This window comes from Delphinapterus leucas, chromosome 1 (assembly GCF_059928025.1).
Source record: "Delphinapterus leucas isolate spDelLeu-1000000601 "Yukka" chromosome 1, BTC_Dleu_Yukka2, whole genome shotgun sequence".
Taxonomy (NCBI): domain Eukaryota; kingdom Metazoa; phylum Chordata; class Mammalia; order Artiodactyla; family Monodontidae; genus Delphinapterus; species Delphinapterus leucas.
In genome coordinates, this window is record NC_143129.1 from 142,491,455 (window position 1) to 142,510,283 (window position 18,829).

At 45.4% G+C, this 18,829-nt stretch overlaps 1 protein-coding gene across 1 annotated transcript; it reads left to right on the forward strand.

The window, feature by feature from the left end:
- The first annotated feature begins 348 nt into the window (after nt 1–348).
- On the forward strand, nt 349–18,057 carry LOC149750746 (disabled homolog 1). Its single transcript, XM_089911237.1, has 3 exons — nt 349–931; nt 4,785–4,912; nt 18,013–18,057. The coding sequence occupies exons 1-3, from the start codon at nt 394–396 to the stop codon at nt 18,055–18,057; spliced, it is 711 nt and encodes a 236-aa protein (XP_089767363.1). The 5' UTR covers nt 349–393.
- Nucleotides 18,058–18,829: the final 772 nt, after the last annotated feature.

Sequence of the window (18,829 nt, forward strand, 5' to 3'; positions counted from 1 at the left end):
GTGCCTGGTTTCCAGCGCTCTGCCTTTTCCACTGAGACACACTGGTTTCTGAGGTTGTGTGATGTCAGAAACCTCTAAGAATTATAAGACTATAAGAACTTTAAGAACTATAGTAATATTATCATTACTCCCCAGATCTCTGCCTGGTGTCCCCCTCACTGTATTCTAGTCTCTGCTTACAAGTCATCTCCTCAGAGCGGTTTTCCCTGACCAGGGCTCTAGAAGACAGACTCCAGGAGAGCAGGGACTTCTGTCTTACTCACCTTTGCATCCTAGCACACAGCCTGACACTCAACAGTTGCTTGGTCCCTTTCTGCCCATCACTTGACTCCCTGAATAATTCTTACCCAAGGCGCCTGACTCTTCTTTTTAACCCTTGCAGGTTATGTTGCAATGGGCGCCGTCCTCCCATCCTTCTGGGGCCAGCAGCCCCTTGTCCAACAGCAGATCGCCATGGGTGCTCAGCCACCAGTCGCTCAGGTGATGCCAGGGGCTCAGCCCATCGCATGGGGCCAGCCGGGTCTCTTCCCTGCCACTCAGCAGCCCTGGCCCACCGTGGCCGGGCAGTTTGCGCCAGCCGCCTTCATGCCCACACAAACTGTTATGCCTTTGCCAGCTGCCATGTTCCAAGGTACCCTCACCCCCCTTGCAACCGTCCCAGCCACGGGTGACTCCGCCAGGTCAAGTCCGCAGACCGACAAGCCCAGGCAGAAAATGGGAAAAGAAATGTTTAAGGATTTCCAGATGGCCCAGCCTCCACCCGTGCCCTCCCGCAAACCTGACCAGCCCTCCCTCACCTGCACCTCAGAGGCCTTCTCCAGTTACTTCAACAAAGTCGGGGTGGCACAGGATACAGACGACTGTGATGACTTTGACATCTCCCAGTTGAATTTGACTCCTGTGACTTCTACTACACCATCGACCAACTCACGTGAGTGCCCTTCCTTGAAGGCATAAACCCCCAGGGATCAACGGATGCCTTGCTTCTGGCGTCAGAGAAATCACCTCAGTTGCATTCAACAGGCCTCTTTGTTTATATGACTGCTACGAATAGCCTCCCGTGATTAGGTGCCAATTATACGCACCTTCTCCATGTGCTTTATATTTATTATTTCTATACTCCTAACAATGCGAATGGCAAGTTTCGTTAGACCTGTTTGACAGATAACGAAAGTGAGATTCAAAGACAAAGAAAATAGACAAAAGGGTGGAATCGAATACAGGCCTGTTATTTATCTAGCATGTTACTCTGGCCCTTAAGTTTTTGTTCCCTCGCACATTCATTTATTCATTTATGTATATCCCAGCTCTGACACATAGATTTGGGTATGGCTTATTGAACTAAAAATGAATGGTGTATGTGCATTTAAAAAATGTTAGGGACAAGTATAAAAAATTAGAAAATTAAGATCGGGAGAAAACACAGGCCAGAGATAGAGCAGCCATAAGGCCGCCTACTACTGGTAGAGTGGCAGCCAGAATTTGCTCAAAGCTTCAGGTAGTCAGAGCGCTCTGCACTGGGAATCCAGAGAGTGGCTTGATTACTTACTAGTTTTGTGTCGATGGGCAAGTCATTTTACTTCTCTGAGCCTCAATGTCCTCATCTGTCTTAGGCTAAGGTCATAAAAAGGATTCAGTGGTACATGTACTAAAACATTATGTGCCTCACAGAGTTGGAAGTATTTTTATCATCATTGTTATGGCATACTGAGCGGGTTTGCGCAGTCTTGGACTGAGGTTCTAATCCTGCCTTCTCCACCCCAAACTGTGTCTTCGGGCAAGTGTGTGACTTCCTTTAACCTCAGCTGTGTCTTGGGTAAAATAAGTGAGCTAGCTTCAATAGCTCTGTGCCTTGTCCTCGTTCTGGCATATTCAGTGATTCTATCCCAGCTCACTTTTCTATGGCCAGCATCTGGAAAACCAGCACTGTGCAGCCAATCAGAATCCAGATGCACTTGGGCACACCGATGCCTGGTTGACACCACCCGGGGAAGGTGTCTGGTGATCCAGCCTGTGCCTTGACAGTTGATAAGGGGAAGGAAAAGGCTCATGGAACAGTGTGGTTGGCGTTTTCATTACTGTCACAGATGGTATGGATTACTGCTTAGCCAGTACCGTGAATTGTCAAAAAAAATCTAATGTTAACACAATTAGATAGTGTCACTTCAGCAAGGTTTGGGATGCTGTTCTGAAAATGAACCTCTTCTATGGGTATAAATAACCTACTTCCTCTCAGGCCATATGATCTACATGGTGGGGGCATCTCTATTCACTCCAGCTCACGGGGTTTCAATGAAGAATCATGAATAAAAAATGAAATGCTAAAGAAATGACAGCCATGCATAAAAAGCAAGCATCTTTTGAAGACAAATGTCTCTCTTTCAAGGGGCTTGTGTGCCAGCTATATATATAAAAGAGGGAAGTTTAAGTTCTTTGAGGACAGGGAATATGTCTTAATCATCCTCGTGCTGCTACACTTCTCATGATGGTTGTGTGGTGTCTGGCACATGGGATGCGTTTTGGAACGATTGTAGAGGATGAAGGTACAAAACAAAGGCTACTCAGCTGCTGTCGTGTGTCAGAGCGGGAGATTTTGGTCCAGATAATTTTTTGTTGTGGGCGGCTGTCCTGTGGACTGTAGGATGTTTAGCAGCATCCCTGGCTTCTAGCCAGGGCCACTAGATGCCCGGTAGCACACAGCCTCTTCCCCTAGCCATGATGACCAAAAAATGATTCTAGATAGTGCCAAATGTCCCTTGGGAGTAAAATTGTCTTAGATTGAGAACCACACTTTTAGAGTATAGAGGTATTCTACAAAACCTTCTAAAGGGTAAGATACTTGCATAAATAAGCTTCGAGTTTTGCATCCCACTGATTCCATCCAATAAGTATGAGCAGTGTATCTCTCAGATTCGGCAGCTCTGTCAGGGTTCTCAGCCTTTAGTAAGCAAGAAACCATGTCAAACACAGTTCAGAATCCAATTACACTCATAATTATTAAGCATCTACCACATATCAAGGTGTTTTCATAAAGCTTATCTCATTTAAACTCCCTCTAAGTGGTTTGTTCTATAGGCATCTCACGAAACAAAACAGACTTCCTTTTAAATTAAAAAAAAAGAAACAATGTTTTATTTTAAAGAAAATGAGTGCAACCTATCTTTTTTTTTTTTTTTTTTTTTTGCGGTACGCGGGCCTCTCACTGTCGTGGCCTCTCCCGTTGCGGAGCACAAGCTCCGGACGCGCAGCCTCAGCGGCCATGGCTCACGGGCCCAGCCGCTCCGCGGCACGTGGGATCCTCCCGGACCGGGGCACGAACCCGTGTCCCCCGCATCGGCAGGCGGACTCTCAACCACTGCGCCGCCAGGGAAGCCCGCAACCTATCATTATATCCTCTTATCCATCAGCATCACCTTTCGAATGTTTTGAGTGGAGAGGAACCAAAAGTACACCTCAAATAGAAATAGAAAAGCACAGTGGACTGAACACTGTCAGATTTGTGTTAAACCCCAGCGCTCCTGCTTCATGTTTGTGTTAACTCTAAGAAAGGCACTTCACCTCTCTGAGCCGCAGTTTCTTCATCAGAAAAAGACAATAGGTACAGTAGCACCTTGCAGGGTTTATATTAGAGAGCATAATGAATGCAAAGTGCCTAGCACCGTGTCTAGCTTGCTGACCCGCAATAAATAGCATCATCATTCTAAAGAGAGGTTCATCGAGGCAAAAGCAACCCACCAAGTTTTATAATCACTCACTGTCTGATAAGCAGCCAGATTTTGTAAATTCTGGGATGTAATGGCAGGGAGGCCTTGTCAATGGCTTTTGAAATTCAGCTACTAAATCAAGCCACGCCTCCCCCCCCCTCCCTTGGGGCTGAGCCAGTGCTGGGTATTTTCATTGCCAATTTAGACATTATTGAAAAGAAAAAAAAAATTATTGAAAGGAAAGTAGTTTCTAATGGCGTATGTATTATAAACGTCTGGGATAAAGGAGACAAGGAAAATGTGGGAAGGTTAGGACAGAAAATGGAGATCCTTATGGAACAAGGAGAAACGTGGCAGCTGTGAAGTTGCCGTCGGCTACATTCATTTTCCCAGGTCACTGAGACACTCTGTTCAGCACGTGTTTATCAAATACCTACTATGTGCCAGGATACAAAGCCTGCTTCTACCACTTGCCAAGTCTGTGGCCTTGAGCAATTTAGCAATCTTCACCTTCCTTATCTGTAAAATTGGAAGAACCCCTACCTCGAAGAGGCTTTATGCGGATTAGCGATATCGCCTGTAAAATTTCTGATGGCCTCCGACACATAGAAGGCACTCAATAAATGCATATCACTCTCCTCTTCTCTATTTATTCTTATTGAAATAATTATATGAAGTTAAGAAAGAAGACTGTAGTCCAGCAGGTCTCAATTTGAGTCTGCAGAGACACAGAATTTCTGATTCAGTAGGTGTATCTAGGGTGGGGTCCAAGAATTTGTATTACTATCAAGTTCCCAGATGGGACTGATGCTGCAGTTCCAGGGACCATCCCTTGAGGACCACTGCCTCACCCATCCCTGTGGACCACCAGCTCCTTCCTGACCATCAAGTTTGTGAGAGGACAAGATTAATAGGTACAGAGGAGATAGTAAACTGTTCAACTGATTTGACTTGTGATAGGAAGGGAGGGGTCCTGGGATTTGACTCGAATATAATCAGATCCCTGAGGTTTCTGTGGGGTATAAACGGTTGCTGCCGGACACTTAGGATGTTTTCTTTTTTTGCATGGTCTCTATGTAGCTCCAACCCCAGCCCCTAGACAGAGCTCTCCGTCCAAATCGTCTGCATCCCACGCCAGTGATCCGACCACCGATGACATCTTTGAAGAGGGCTTTGAAAGTCCCAGCAAAAGTGAAGAGCAAGAAGCTGTAAGTGACCAGTTTGTTCTTTCGGTTTTTTTTTTTTTTTTCTTCAATTTAAAACCTCTGTATCTGAAATGGACAATGAATGAGGAAACCTATGTAGAAAAGAATGCTGGCTCAGACTCTTAAGTTCTAAAGGGGTGACTAAAGGCGTTTTCTTTTATGTTCAAATGAGCAGCTGAAAACCGTTATCCTTTCATTAAGTTGTTACTACAAGCTCTCACATTTGCAGAAGTGGCATCCTCTAAAGGAAGTGCTGCCTCCTTTAAAATAACAGAGTATATGTGTGCATGAAAATATGCCCAGCTGTCTTATATTTTCAATTACTGAAAAGAAAAAAAAAAAGTGTTATCTTCTTGTGTTCTAGCCTGATGGGCCACAGGCCTCATCCAACAGTGATCCCTTTGGTGAGCCCAGTGGTGATAATATAAGTCCACAGGCCGGTAGCTAGATAGCACAGGTCTGGGTAGGTATCTGTCCTTTTGATCTCCCACCCTTAAGCCATCCGCTTTCCCTTTTGCTTGTTTGTTACCTCAAGTCACATCCCTGATGTTTACATCATCTCGCCTTGCCTGGTGTCTGTTTTCCACCTTGTTTATCCTCATGGATGCATGACCTTTGACATATATTGGGAGGTAGGGGTAGAGGTGAGGAGTGGGGAATGGTCGTATTTTATTAGTGATATGTTCTGGGGGGGGCGGTGTTGCTAGCAGGAGGCATGGTCAATGCTACTGAACGTGGACTCAGTGTCTAAAATCATCAACATTCTGAGATGGACACATTCTGCCCACCCTGATTCTTTCTCAGTGAAGTACGGTCCGGATGCTTCAATCTTTTAAGCAGTGTGTCAACTGCATTTGCCTACACTCGGCAGATCTAAAATAAAGGTCACCAACCAAACACACTGAGAAGCCAGACTAAGGAACAAAAACAAGCAGTGCTTGAAATAAGATTGATAGAGATGTGAGATCATGGTAGTCCATTTTGTCTGGCCAGAAGGGGCCCCCGCACCCTTTCTGACGTGAAAGTGGAATTCAAAGCTCAGAGACGTGTCACGTTCGCTTCTGAGGCTCTGCTGTTTGCACCTGTGTTACAGCCTGTGGTTTGCCACCAAACCACTTCAGACTCCATCAGCAGCGGCTTCAAGAGAGGGGTACTTACATTTACTAGAAGTGGGTTTTGGCACTTGAATTTTAATACATCTGATTTTATGGACAGAAAGAGGGGCTGATGAAGCGAACTTTCCCAGGAGACAGAAGTACCCCTTGTTACCCAGGCATGATTTCTAAGGTCACTCCTTGACAAATGTGTTCAATTTTCATATACTTCTCTAGTTTTCCATAAACGTGTAGGACTGCAAGGCCCTACCGACAGAGCTCTGTTTTTAGACCTGAACATTATGGTCAGAGCCATTAAAATGGTAAATAGTTTTCACTGTTCATAAATGGATCCTGAGGCTACCTTGGAATCAGTTGCAGTTCATGTTTAAGTTACTTTGATGGTTCTTGAAAGCTCATACAGTGTTTTGAAAGTGCATCTTGCTAATAGCTTTTATGATTAAAGAATCTCACATACCATACTTTTTTGCCATGTTTCACCTCAGTACGATAGCACATGAGGACACATCATGCCATGCAAACGCCCATCTAAAAATCCAGTCTTGCATAGCTGTTTGGGGAACTTGTGATACAGGCAAAGTCAATGTTCCAGGAAAGACAAAAGTTGGAGATGATGGGTGGACACCTTGGGAAGATTCCCCCAGAGGTTTTTCTACCCTTTACATATGTTTTATTTCACATGCTCACCCTTGCCTTGAAAAATTTGATGAATGAACTGGAGGTGACAAGAGCCATTCATCAACGTAACAGCCAACATCACCCTAAAATTGAGTTCTTCTAGAGAATAAAGATGACGCGCAGCATTTGCAGGTCGATGTTTCACACCCTCATCTTTACGAGCCTGTTCTGCTTGAGACAGTCGTACAGGCTCTTTTGTGAGGCTTCAGCCTGTTCCGTGTTTGATGGTCCGTCTAGAACCCCAGGCCAGGGTTGAGTTGTGAATGGACGTGGCATGGTCTAGTGGGAAGAGCTCAGAATTTGGAACTTGAGTTCAAATTCTAGCTCAGCTGCTTAAGAGCAGGAAATCTTGGGCAAGAACCATACTTGCTGTTGAGTCTTGGTTTGCTTATCTGCCGAAAGGGCCTTACGTATACATTACATTAACTAAGATAGCATATGGAGACAGGTACTCGGTCCTCGGCTTAAAAAAATCTGGTTCTGGAGCAAGAGTGAGTTCAGAATCTGGCGCTAGCACTTATAAGCTATGTGACCCTCATGAGACGTCATGATAATTCTCGATCTTATTTTGCAAAGTGAGGGTAGAAATAGTGTTCTTCTCATAAGCTTATTGTTTGGACAATAATCATAGGAGGTGATGTGTGTGGAGCTCTTAGCACAGCATCTGACACAGGGAAAGCACCCGAGAGCTGTTAGTTGCCATCGCCACCACCAACACCATCACCGCCACCCCCATCACCATCCTATGCTCAATAAATGTGGTTCGCCACTCCCTTGGATTTTATACGTTTAGCCCTTATGTCCTCGTGTTGAATAAATTCTACCATAAGGACCCAGGCCACTGGCTGGGAGCTTTTGCTTTCTACTTTCTATTTGCAGGTAATTAATTTTCAATATGCCTCAAAATAGCTTTGGGAAAAAGAAAAACCCTACTTCTTAGTTTTCTGGCTCGCCCTGTCCCATAATCAGAAGGACCCCTGTTAGGGCCCCGCAGGCTGCCTCTCACTTCTCAAAAAATGAGCAGCCTTAGCTTAGATTCACATGTAAATCATAATAAGTAGCTCCCAGCTCCACAGGAGGGCTGGGCTGTAATCTTCCGTGAAACAGTTTTCTCCCTTTGAAGGCTTAGTCTGGCAACTACACAATTGCCTATCAAGAATTGCATTCCAAGAGGCTGATGCCAGCCTTGCCGACACATCCCTTAAGACACCCGTAAGGAACGTCCAAATGAGCCTTTTGGGCCCCTCCTTCAACAGCAGTATAAGCCACGTTTGATCTGTCTCCATCCCATTCACCCGTCCACCCAACTGGAAATTTACTGACTGCAATTTCTTAGGGCCTTTCCAGGCATTTGGAAAAAGGATACCATGCCGGGGGAGTTCCGTCCATGGCTCCGTTTTCCCCGCTGCCTCCATACAGTTGGAAAGCAAGAGTCTCAGCCTTCTTATCACCCTTGCAACCATTATCTCCAGCTGCTTTTTATTAGACATGCCCGCACAATTCTGAATAGGTAGGGGTGACATCTGTTGATAAGTTAAAACCATATTGCACCCTAGTAAGAGGAAACGGATGGCCTCAATCCTCTCAGGAGGAAGCTTCGGGGCCAATCTCAAAACAGCATTTCTGTTTTAGCAATAAAGGGGAATATCTTCAATTATTTCATGTTTTTCCCCTACCCTCCCACCTGGGAAAATCACGTGTCTTTGAAAGACTGGGTCAACAGGGGCAAAAAAAAAGAACCCAAATAATATTATAATGGCTGGCGTGGGAATGGCAGGTAATTTATACTCCACTGATACGTTGCTGGAGCAATTTTAAGGGCGAAATGTTAGCTTTTGAGGAGATGAAAGAAAAATGAAAACATTTATTTGGTTAAATGGCTAAGTAAATAAACTGCCTATCAGACTTTCCCAGCTGTCAAGTCAAAGTAGCGCCTGTAACGATGGGGAATTGTTTGGTTTGTCTCCCTTAGTAACAGCAGATGTTGCCATAAAAAGTCACTGGCCTTTTTTAAGACCAGTCTTCATAATGGGAACCCAAGACATGTAAAATGTTACCTGATGGATTTACAGTGTTCAAGGGAAAAGAAAGCAGAACTTCAGATGCTTTTGGTAAGAGATTTAAAAAAAAAAAAGGAAAGAAAGAAAAGAAATGCCCAGAGTCAGGGGACTTGGGTCTGAATTATGGTTCCAAAACAGGTGACCTTAGGCAGGACTTTAGCTAGCCCCTGGAACCCCCGGTCACCACATATGGATGAAGGCAAATCATAGCAAGAGCTCCCTCCTCAGGCTCTCCCAGAATCAGAAGATACCATGAGTATGAAAGTGCTTTGTATTTGGCATTATTATCACTATTCTGTTTTTAAATAGAATCACATAACAAAGAGCCTCAAAGCAGAGAACCACAAAAATGGAAAAATAATCTCTCCTTTTCATGGGCATAGCACTCCGAGGCAGGTCCGAGCCAAGCTAGTCCAGGCGGGAGATGGGAAGGCCTGGTTGAGAGCAGTGTCGGCCAGGTTGGAGAGATGGGCATGATGCCCAGGGATATGAAAAGATGGAATCAGGAGGAGGTTAAGGCTGCAGGGAAGTGGGAGGTGAGGAAGAAGAGGGCGTGTGCTAGGATGACCCCCAGGTTCCTGCCTGAGTGGGGGATCTAGGTGGTGCCAGGCACTGTGCTAAGGAATGCAGAGCTGCAGGCTTGAGCAGGAAATAGGCCAGTTTACTTTGGGACCAGTTGCACCCGAGGTGCCCTTGAACTTCCAAGCAGAGATGCCGGTGGACTGCTGCATATGAGACTCTGGAGAACAAAAGACTAGAAATGGAGATTTCAACATGGTGTTCAGCCCCTAGAGTAGCGAGCACACCTAGACTCCACTGATCATTTAGACCCGAGGCCAGCACACTCTCTGGGACTATTTACGTTTTTGTGGGCCATCTGGCCTTTGTCACAACTAATCTGCTCTACTGTTGCAGCAGGAAAGCAGCAAAAGACAGTGCATAAAGGACTGGGTGTGATGAGCGCCAATAATACTTTATTTACAAAAAAACTGGCAGCCACTAAAATGGGCCAATGGGCTGTCGTATGATGACCTCTGAGTCAGATCACGCTTACTGTTTCTAGAATCACCCTGCAGAAGCTAATGCAAGTAGGCTTGCATTTACTACTACTAATAAAATAAATGTAAAAATTACTAGGATGTTAACAGCACTTTTATAGACATCACCTAATTCAATCCTCAGGGGAATGCTCTTAAGTATTTTTATCATTCCTATTTCACAGATATGACAGGTAAGGTAGAGAGGTTTATGACATGTTGAAATCACACGATTCACACGTCATAGGGCTAGGATTTGAATCTAGACCCAGATTAAATAACGTAAGAGCGCTCAACCAAGACCGCGATAGGTACCTAGGTTTTAGCAGCCTCGCTGACTTCATTGCTTGTGACCTGAGGCAGACGGCTCCATTTCTGACCTCTGGTCTTCTCTTCCGTAAAGCAATTCCCACAGGCCCTTCTAGCGCTTACGTTCTAGGACCCTCTAACTTGCCCACGGTCACCCAGCTAGAGCACGCAATCCCCAGTCCTCAAACTAGATCTTCCAACAGCAGCCTTCTCCCAGGCTGTCCTTATTCCCAGCTAGTGAAGGAAAGGCCAGACGTCCCTGAAGTATGTTGACTTCATTAGGGGTCCTGGTGACTATCTGGGTGAGAGCCAGGACCCACTCCTGACCACCAGGAAGCCTACTCAGGACAGGCCATCCTGCTTATGGCAGAGAACGGGTGCCAGCAACCTCAGTGCCCTCCTCTGCTACCTGACAAGGTCGAGAAAGGTGAACTAAATCTGCCAAGCAGGTAACTTGTACCCATCATTATTATTATTACTGGGGAAGTGCAGAATTGATCAGGACATGTGCAGACCCCCTGGGAACTCAGAGTGTGCACCTCTGTGTTCACCAAGTGGGTTTCAGCACCCAAGACCCCTGGAAGCGAGTGCGTTTAGCAGCAACTTCAGTCTCTAAGGCATCATCATTAAATCCATCCTGTATTTTGAAGACTTTCCTACTCTGAAGGCCAGATTTTCAGGCTGAAAGTGGTCAGAAAGCTTTATTGTTTCCCTTTCCTCTGAATAAAAAGGAAAGGAAGACTCCTGCCGCTTGTTAAAATTCCTTATGTCATATGAGCTCACTTATTACGTGTTACAGTCCCATGATGTTGATGTTACAAACCCCATCGTACAGATGAAGAAACTGAGGCCCAGGTGAAATGCCTTCTTCAGTTCATACAGGTAGTTAGGAAGTTGCTGGGGTCTTTGTGGCTCTAAACCCCATGGCTTTTTCATGGATTCAGGTGGAACTTTGAGTTCTTACAGACTTATTTCCACTCCCTGGTTACCATCACCTTTTTCATTTTATCAGGCCAGGAAATGTTAGACCCTGCTGAGCTAGGCCCAAGTGTTCGGGCTTAAAGACCCTGAGGCTGAAGTTGCTGCCTCGGCAGGGCAATGCTGAGGACCTCAAGCTTTGGCTCACCTCCTAGCTGCAGTCTGACCCCCAGCTTGGCTCGGCATGGCTCTTACCCCCAGGCTCCCAGGAGGGGCAGAGATGGGCTTGCTCAGCAGCTAGATTGCACGGCGTGTGACCTCACGTCCAAGACCACCTTTCTCAGCGTGCCACGTCTTCTCCCCACTCATCATTTGTTTTTGGACACACCTTTGCTCCATGTGGCCAAGCTTTCCAGAAACAAACACAATGAAAATTAAAGGGATGCAAAGTCATAAGCACAATTTAGGTGGCTTTTCCAAAGGGGCTCATTATAATGTGGGACTGGAAACTATATGCCTTTATACTTCAAGCCAGACAGGTGGAGATAGGTAGGGAAAGTGAGGGAATAAGCACAGAAAGGGGAGTCCAGACCCTGGGCTGCCCTCCTGGCTCTCTACTGATTCCTGCGGACTTTGGGGGGAAAAAAAAAAAACCCTCACATCTGGGGGGCCTCCATTTCTTCCTGTAGGAAAGGAACCGTCAGATCGATGGCCCTTCTTGCTTTGACATTTTACAAAAGGGGTCATGTGGCAGTGGAGAGGACAGTGGGCTTAGGAAAGAGCTGGGTGTGTTTACATGAAACGCTCAGGAAAACAAATCTAATCTACAGTGGTCGAAAGCAGGTCAGTGGTTGCCGCACTGGAGTGAAGGGTTGACTGAGCAGGACCCCGAGGAAGTTTCTAGGGTGAGGAAATGCTCTATAGCTTGATGGTTCTGGGGAGGGCCAGATGGGTGTATATACTTCTCACAGCTCATCAAACTGTACACTTAAAATGGGAACATTTCATCGTATGTAAATCACACCTCAATGAAGTTGATTTAAAAATAAGAATGGGTAAATTCATAGAGATGGAAAGTAGATAAGAGGTTAGTTACCGGGGGTTGGGGGTCAGGGGGACTAGCAAGTCACTGCTTAATGGGTACAGAGTCTATCTGGGGTGAAGAAAGAGATTTAGAAATAATGGTGATGGTTGCAGCACATGGTGAGTGTGGTGAATGTCCCTGAATTGTATGCTTAAAAATGATGAAAATGGCAAATGCTTTGTTCTAAATATTTTACTGCAATACGAAAGCTAAAAAAATAACAAAGCTGGTTATATCCCAGCTCTGCCCTATGCTGGCTGAGTGACCTTGGGCCAGTCACCAAACTCTGGGGAGCCCTGCTTCTTCCCTGTAAATGGAGATAGGAATACCCAGGTTACAGACTCTGCGATGCCCAAATGAGACCATGTATGTGATCGAGGAATCCCCTTTAGAGACTGTAAAGGTTTCTGTAAATATAAGCTATTATTATTCTAAATCTGTGATTCCACTTGACTTCTGTACATGAGCTCATACTTCATACTTAAAGTCATCTGCAAACACGTGGAAGTCTCTGCCATCCACAGGGCCCTCCAACCAGATCCTTTAGATTAACCCCGCATTCTCTCTACACAGTTTCCCAAGGCGGATCCTGTGCCATTATTAGGTTTCCTGACAGCCCAGTTAATGCTATGAAGTAGTGTCTATGAAGGAGATGGACTTTGGAAAGCCACCTACAGGTGATTTTTAGGCCTAAAACCATCTTCTATAAAGGAAGGGATAGAGCCACATGCCCAGACATAAGAAACCTAACCGTTTTTGGAGTACCTCCTCCTTGCCAGGCTCTGTGCCAGACAGTCAATGTGTATTTTCTCCTTCAATCCTCAATGAGGATTTCTAGACTCATTTTACAGACGAGAAAACCGGAACCCAGAAGGGTTAAGTAACCTACACGGAGTTTTTTTTGTTTTTGTTTGGGTTTTTGCGGTACGCGGGCCTCTCACTGTGTGCGGCCTCTCCCGTTGCGGAGCACAGGCTCCGGACGCGCAGGCTCAGCGGCCATGGCTCACGGGCCCAGCCGCTCCGCGACATGTGGGATCTTCCCGGACCGGGGCACGAACCCGTGTCCCCCTGCATCGTCAGGCGGACTCTCAACCACTGCGCCACCAGGGAAGCCCTACACGGAGTTTTATGGTTACTAAGTAGGTGACAGTGAGAAAGGGAACAGCAGCCTGACAGCCAAGAGCTGGGCCCTTGGTGTCCTGTTAGACGTAAACAATTTCACAGAGCACCAGTGTCCCACAAAGCATTCGCGACCGCGATGGGTCAGGACACATCCAGACCACTCGGTAGCCATGGCTGACAGGAACATTGTCCAAATTCCAAAAATGACCAAATATTCTTCTCTCCTGGCTTTAGCCTTGTTCCATGCTACCTGCCTTGCAGATAAGAATTATTAAGATAATCATACTCCAGCTTCCTGAAAGCATCCAACCCAGAGAGAAGCCTTACTTTCTTGACCCTCCCCCTAAACATCTAATATAAGCCTAAACCTATAAGAAGCCCTTTCTAATCACCTCTTCCAGACTTGCCCGTGGTTCGCCTCGTTGTAATGAGTAATAAACCCAACTTGTTCAAGCGCAAGCGTGTTCGCGGTGGTCTGTGGCTGCAGGCAGTAGTTGGCAGTAGGAATAGCAGCCTGGATCTGCCCGATTTCCCATCTGTGTGCTTGCGCTCTTTCATTGCACCTCCCAGAAAACAGGGTATTCAACTTAAGTCAAAGGGTGGAGAGTTGATTTGTTTTCATTTTTACTGCATGGTTTCTATCTACTTTGTTGTCCTCTAGAAATGAAGATTATTAATATGTCAGATTCACAAATGAGCTTAAAGTTCAGAAGTGTTTGCCAACTCCCAGTAAGAGAAGCACTTTTCATTCACTCATTCACATCCTCACGCTCCGTGTTAGTGGGTGCGCCTGCCAGGTTCCAAGCTTGGGCTCCGAATTTGGGATGCTGACCTGAAAGGTGCAGCGGAGCTCACTGTGTAGAAGGCACCAGGAGATAACACGATGGCAGTGTAGACTCCACAGGGCACTGCTGGAGTCCGGGGCAGAGTGGTCCACGTCGCCTACATAGTCCAGGAAGCCCTTCTATTTGGGCTGGTTCTGAAAGTATGAACCCCCAGGTGCAGGACGAGGAGAGGTCCTGAAGGTGGAAGGAATTGTCTAAGCAGAGTCTCAGGGATGGGAAATCCCATCATATCGGGGGGACCAGATGTACAGGGAAGAAGGTGCAGCCTAGGAGAGAAAGGAAGTAGATGAGGCTGGATGGGAAGGGGGAGCCATGTTGGAAGGGCCCTGTGGACCATCCTGAGGAGTCTGCGTTATCCTTGGGGGCTTAAGGAGCTGGGAGGGTCGTTCTAAGCAGGAAACTGGCATGACAAAATCCATTTCAGAAAGATCCTTGTGACAGAAGCATAAGAATTTTTTTAAGCATGATGTACGTGACCGGAAGGGTGACTTTTTTTTTAAATAAGTTTTTTTATTTTTGGCTGCATTGGGTCTTCGTTGCTGCGCATGGGCTTTCTCTAGTTGCGGTGAGCGAGGGCTACTCTTTGTTGCGGTGAGCGGGGCTACTCTTTGTTGCGGTGAGCGGGGGCTACTCTTTGTTGCGGTGCGCGGGCTTCTCATTGCGGTGGCTTCTCTTGTTGTGGAGCACGAGCTCTAGGCGCGTGGGCTTCAGTAGTTGTGTCACACGGGCTCAGTAGTTGTGGCTCGCGGGCTCTAGAGCGCAGGTTCAGTAGTTGTGGCACACAGGCTCAGCTGCTCTGCGGCATGTGGGATCTTCCCGGACCATGGCTCGTACCCATGTCCCCTGCATTGGCAGGCAGATTCTTAACCACTGTGCCACCAGGGAAGTCCCAGGAAGGGTAACTTTTGATTCATGGTCTGGAAGGGACATTTATTAGCTCTAATGGACTACGAGACTAATGGGTCTCATGTGCCCAGTGAAGGAGCTTTGACCTTACGCTGTGGGTAATGAGGAGCCGTTGAAGGATTTGAAGCAGGGCCGAGATGTGGTCAGATCTGACCAAAGAAAACAAAAAATGTCAACAGCGTGTTATGTTAATGTGTGATTCCATTTAGGCTTTTTGGAATGTTGAAAATAGCTTAAAGACCCCGTGGTGACCTTGCCAGAAGTCAGGTCAGAAATTTCTGGATCAAATGATTTCTTAGCTCCCCTCCAGCTCTGACAGCCTAAGATTCTGTAACAAGGAAGGTAAAGCTATTGCCAAAACGTATAATGCATCAGAGTGTCAGACTTTGGGATTATCTGCTGCTTGGGGTTTTACACACCACCGCTCCCCTTCATTTAGTGGGGATAATTGAGAGTTGACTGCAGTCGTTACCACTGTTGTGATGGGTATTTGAAGCTAAATTCCGGCAAGCAGGAGATGTGTGAATATTTATCTCAGCTGCAGAAAGTTTACGCAGTGTGGCATTAATTACCCTGTCTGAGCTTGCTGTCTTCTTCTGTTTTTAGGTGTCATTCTCAGTTGAATAAATTAGTTTCCAAAATTGGAATAAAGCAAATGTAGGGTGAGATCAAGGCAGCCAGACTTCTTAGGGCATCCAAAAAGCAGAGTGAGCGGAGAAAGTCTACCCAGGAAAGATGAAGATGCATCCTTGTAGCCCAGCGGAGGCAAAAGGAAATGTTTCCCAGTAGTGGTACTTCACTACTTTACCACTCTAGCTTTGCTCCACCCACCTCGCACCCAGAACACAAACACACAGTAAAGTTCCATGTTTAGCCTTACCACAGGTATTTGAAACATTTCAAGACGTTGGCAGAGAATAGATTAGGTGCTTAATAAATCATCTTGCTATAGATTTTGATTTTTGATTCAATTATGGGAGAATAAAGCCAAGGGAGAGTGTGTTTAGGACAAAGGGATCAGAACAGTGAAAAAAGTAGAAAGTGTATCCTAGACATTCATTCATTCAGCAGACCTTCATTGTGCACCTACAGTGCTGGGTCCACATGTAAAATGGCAGGTGGAATGGGAAAGTGGTAGCTCAAGTAGGGCATGGAAGAATGGGCTTTCCTACTTTCTATCATCAGATATTTGGGAGAAGTGTTACACTTATTCTTTATGTTTCCAAGGCCGGTATGAAGTCCCATGGGTGGAAAGCATCGAGGGACAAATTGGCAGTCTGTTCTTTTACAGAATTGGGTGCCTCAAAGGGTAGGAAGCTCCTTCTTCCTGAAAGAATACAGAGATGATGAGTTCTAGAAGAAGACATCCTGTACCTACCTGATCTCAGGAGTCCTGGATTCTATTCACGGCATGGTTACTAAGTAACCTTGTGACTCTGGGGAAACAAAAGCTCTCTTCATAGGGCTTTACATTCCTCATCTGTAAAATGATGGGTCTGGACAAAATTATCTTCTAACCCATCCCCACTTTACAATAAAAGCAAGTAGTACAATATATTAAATCCATGACAGGCAGCATGACTTTGAGATCACACAACCTCTTTGATTTTCAGTTTTTATCTGCAAAATGAAGATGGAAAGAATATAAACCACTCCCAGGACTGTTAGGCAGATAAAATAAGACATAAGGGTGCTTTATAAACTCCAAAACACTCTACAACACCATAGATTGAAGGTTTTTTGTTTTTGTTTTTGTTTTTAATGGCAGCTGTTATAATAGATGAGAAAAAGCACTGGACCTTACTTTTAGGTCCCATGTCCCAAACTTACTAGCTGTGTGACCATAGACAAACTACTTAACTTCTCTGTGCTTGGTTTCTCCTTTGCAAAAGAGATAAATCACCTGCCTTACAAGGCTGTTGTGATGTTTTCAAAAGACAATGTACTTGAAAATATCTAAGCATGGTGCCAGACACACAGGAGAAGCTATAGATTGCCAGTTCAATCTGTTGCTTCAGGAAAATAAGCAGTTAAAAGGGATCTTTACTCACATGGCAAGAGGCAGGCTAATATATAAAATATGACAGAATTAAGATGTCACTGTGTCCTTTTGATTCTGGTACAAATATCCAAGAGTGACAGCAGGAAGGCCAACTTTAATAGAAGGGCCTATGCATGCCTAAGACCAGAATATTGACGTGATCTGCTTGGCCAGTGCACCCTGGGCCATTTCAACATGAGCTGAAGTCTGAAGCGATTTCAACAAGGCCAAGCACCATTTCCCATCTACATTTGGATTGGAGGTTTGCTGTGTCATATGTTGGTGAAAACCCTTGTGTATGTCTTAGGACAGCCCCATGGGTGCAGGCAAGTGACCCGCCAAACCTCACGCAGCTGAGTGGATTGAAACAAGTTCGAGAAGCTTTTAACTAAGAGCTAACGGCACGATTGCCATTTCTCTTATTCTAAAATGCACCCAGTCATCACTGCTTGTAGAAACCAAAGAGCGGTTTGAGATGGAATTTCAGCAGCCTCAAGTGGATTTCATAAAACCGTGTTGGAAAAATGTTCACTTCACTCATGGTCATTGTTACCATGTTCTGAAGACCTGTTCCTGCTGAGTACTGTGCTAGAGGCTTTATATATATTCTCTCTAATTCTCTCAAGAACCACGTAGGATAAACAGTATTATTCCCATTTCGTGGTTGGGGAAACTGAAGCTCAGAAAGTGTAAGTATCTTGTCCGTATCACACAGCTGGCCAGCTCTGTCTACTAGACCCTGCGATTTCCCTAACAGGCAGTCAGGCTCAGCTTGAAAACCAGGGGCAAAACTGGGTGAGTTGTTCTTCTTAAGGATAAAAAAGATACCAAAATGATATGCACCATGACTGAATAATCCCAAAATAACCTAAGGTCATTCATCATAAACTGTCACCTTTCTGTTCTAATCCCAAACCCTCCTTCCCATGCTGTCTCAGAAAATCCTATCCGGAAAAGAGCAGATCTCACTTTGTCCCTCTGTCCGTAGGAGCTGGAGCCTCTTTATGCGCAGATCAACAAATCTAAGAAATAGCATCAATGCGGGCTTGTGGCGGGCGCTTCAAGACTGGCATGGAAATCAGCATCGCGACAGGCTCTCTTGTATTCTTTCACCTCACCTCATCCCACGAAGAAATTCACGATTGCCCAATGGAACTCGTTTGGAAGAGGGAACTAAGAGTTTTTGGCAACCACTGGCAGATATCTATGGCAGCACAAAAACAAACACACAAAAGCATACAAAATCATACCCAACATTAAATCACAAATCAAGCAAATGCTTTCTTGACAGAGAGTCTAAGCTCTCTTAACACGTGGGTATAAGATGACCCAGTATGCGAAACCATAGTTCTCTTTTTATTTCTCTACCGGTGGGCCACTGTAAAGACATCAAATTTGGAGTGACAGGCCTCAGAGAGTTACATCAGGGTTGGCACTGACGTCATTTAGGCAAAAGTAAGAGGTCTCTGTCACCACAATATCATCATCCATATGCCTTTCCAAACAGGATGATGTATTTACATCACTCCACAAGGCCTGGTCTGCCATTTTTTCCCCTTTCCTTTCTTTGTCATGTTTGAAAATTAATGGGTGTACACATTTTTGTATTGCTTTTGACTTTTTTTAGATATTGGTGAAGAAATCAAACTGGGAGAAAAAAAAAAACCTCATATGAAATGAATTCACTTGAAATCGCAAGACAGATGAGTGGTTGATGACTCTTTTTGATCAAGAATGTTGCCAAAACAACCCTTTAGCTCTTCTGCATCCTGGTGAAGAAAGACAGCTTTCGGTTTAACCTTCAC

Bases quoted from the DNA above. Each gene is read 5' to 3' on its own strand.
- LOC149750746 (XM_089911237.1), top strand. From the start codon at position 394: ATGGGCGCCGTCCTCCCATCCTTCTGGGGCCAGCAGCCCCTTGTCCAA. The intron at 932-4,784 runs GTGAGTGCCCTT...GTCTCTATGTAG, and splicing joins TACACCATCGACCAACTCAC to CTCCAACCCCAGCCCCTAGA. The intron at 4,913-18,012 runs GTAAGTGACCAG...CTCTGTCCGTAG, and splicing joins AAAGTGAAGAGCAAGAAGCT to GAGCTGGAGCCTCTTTATGC.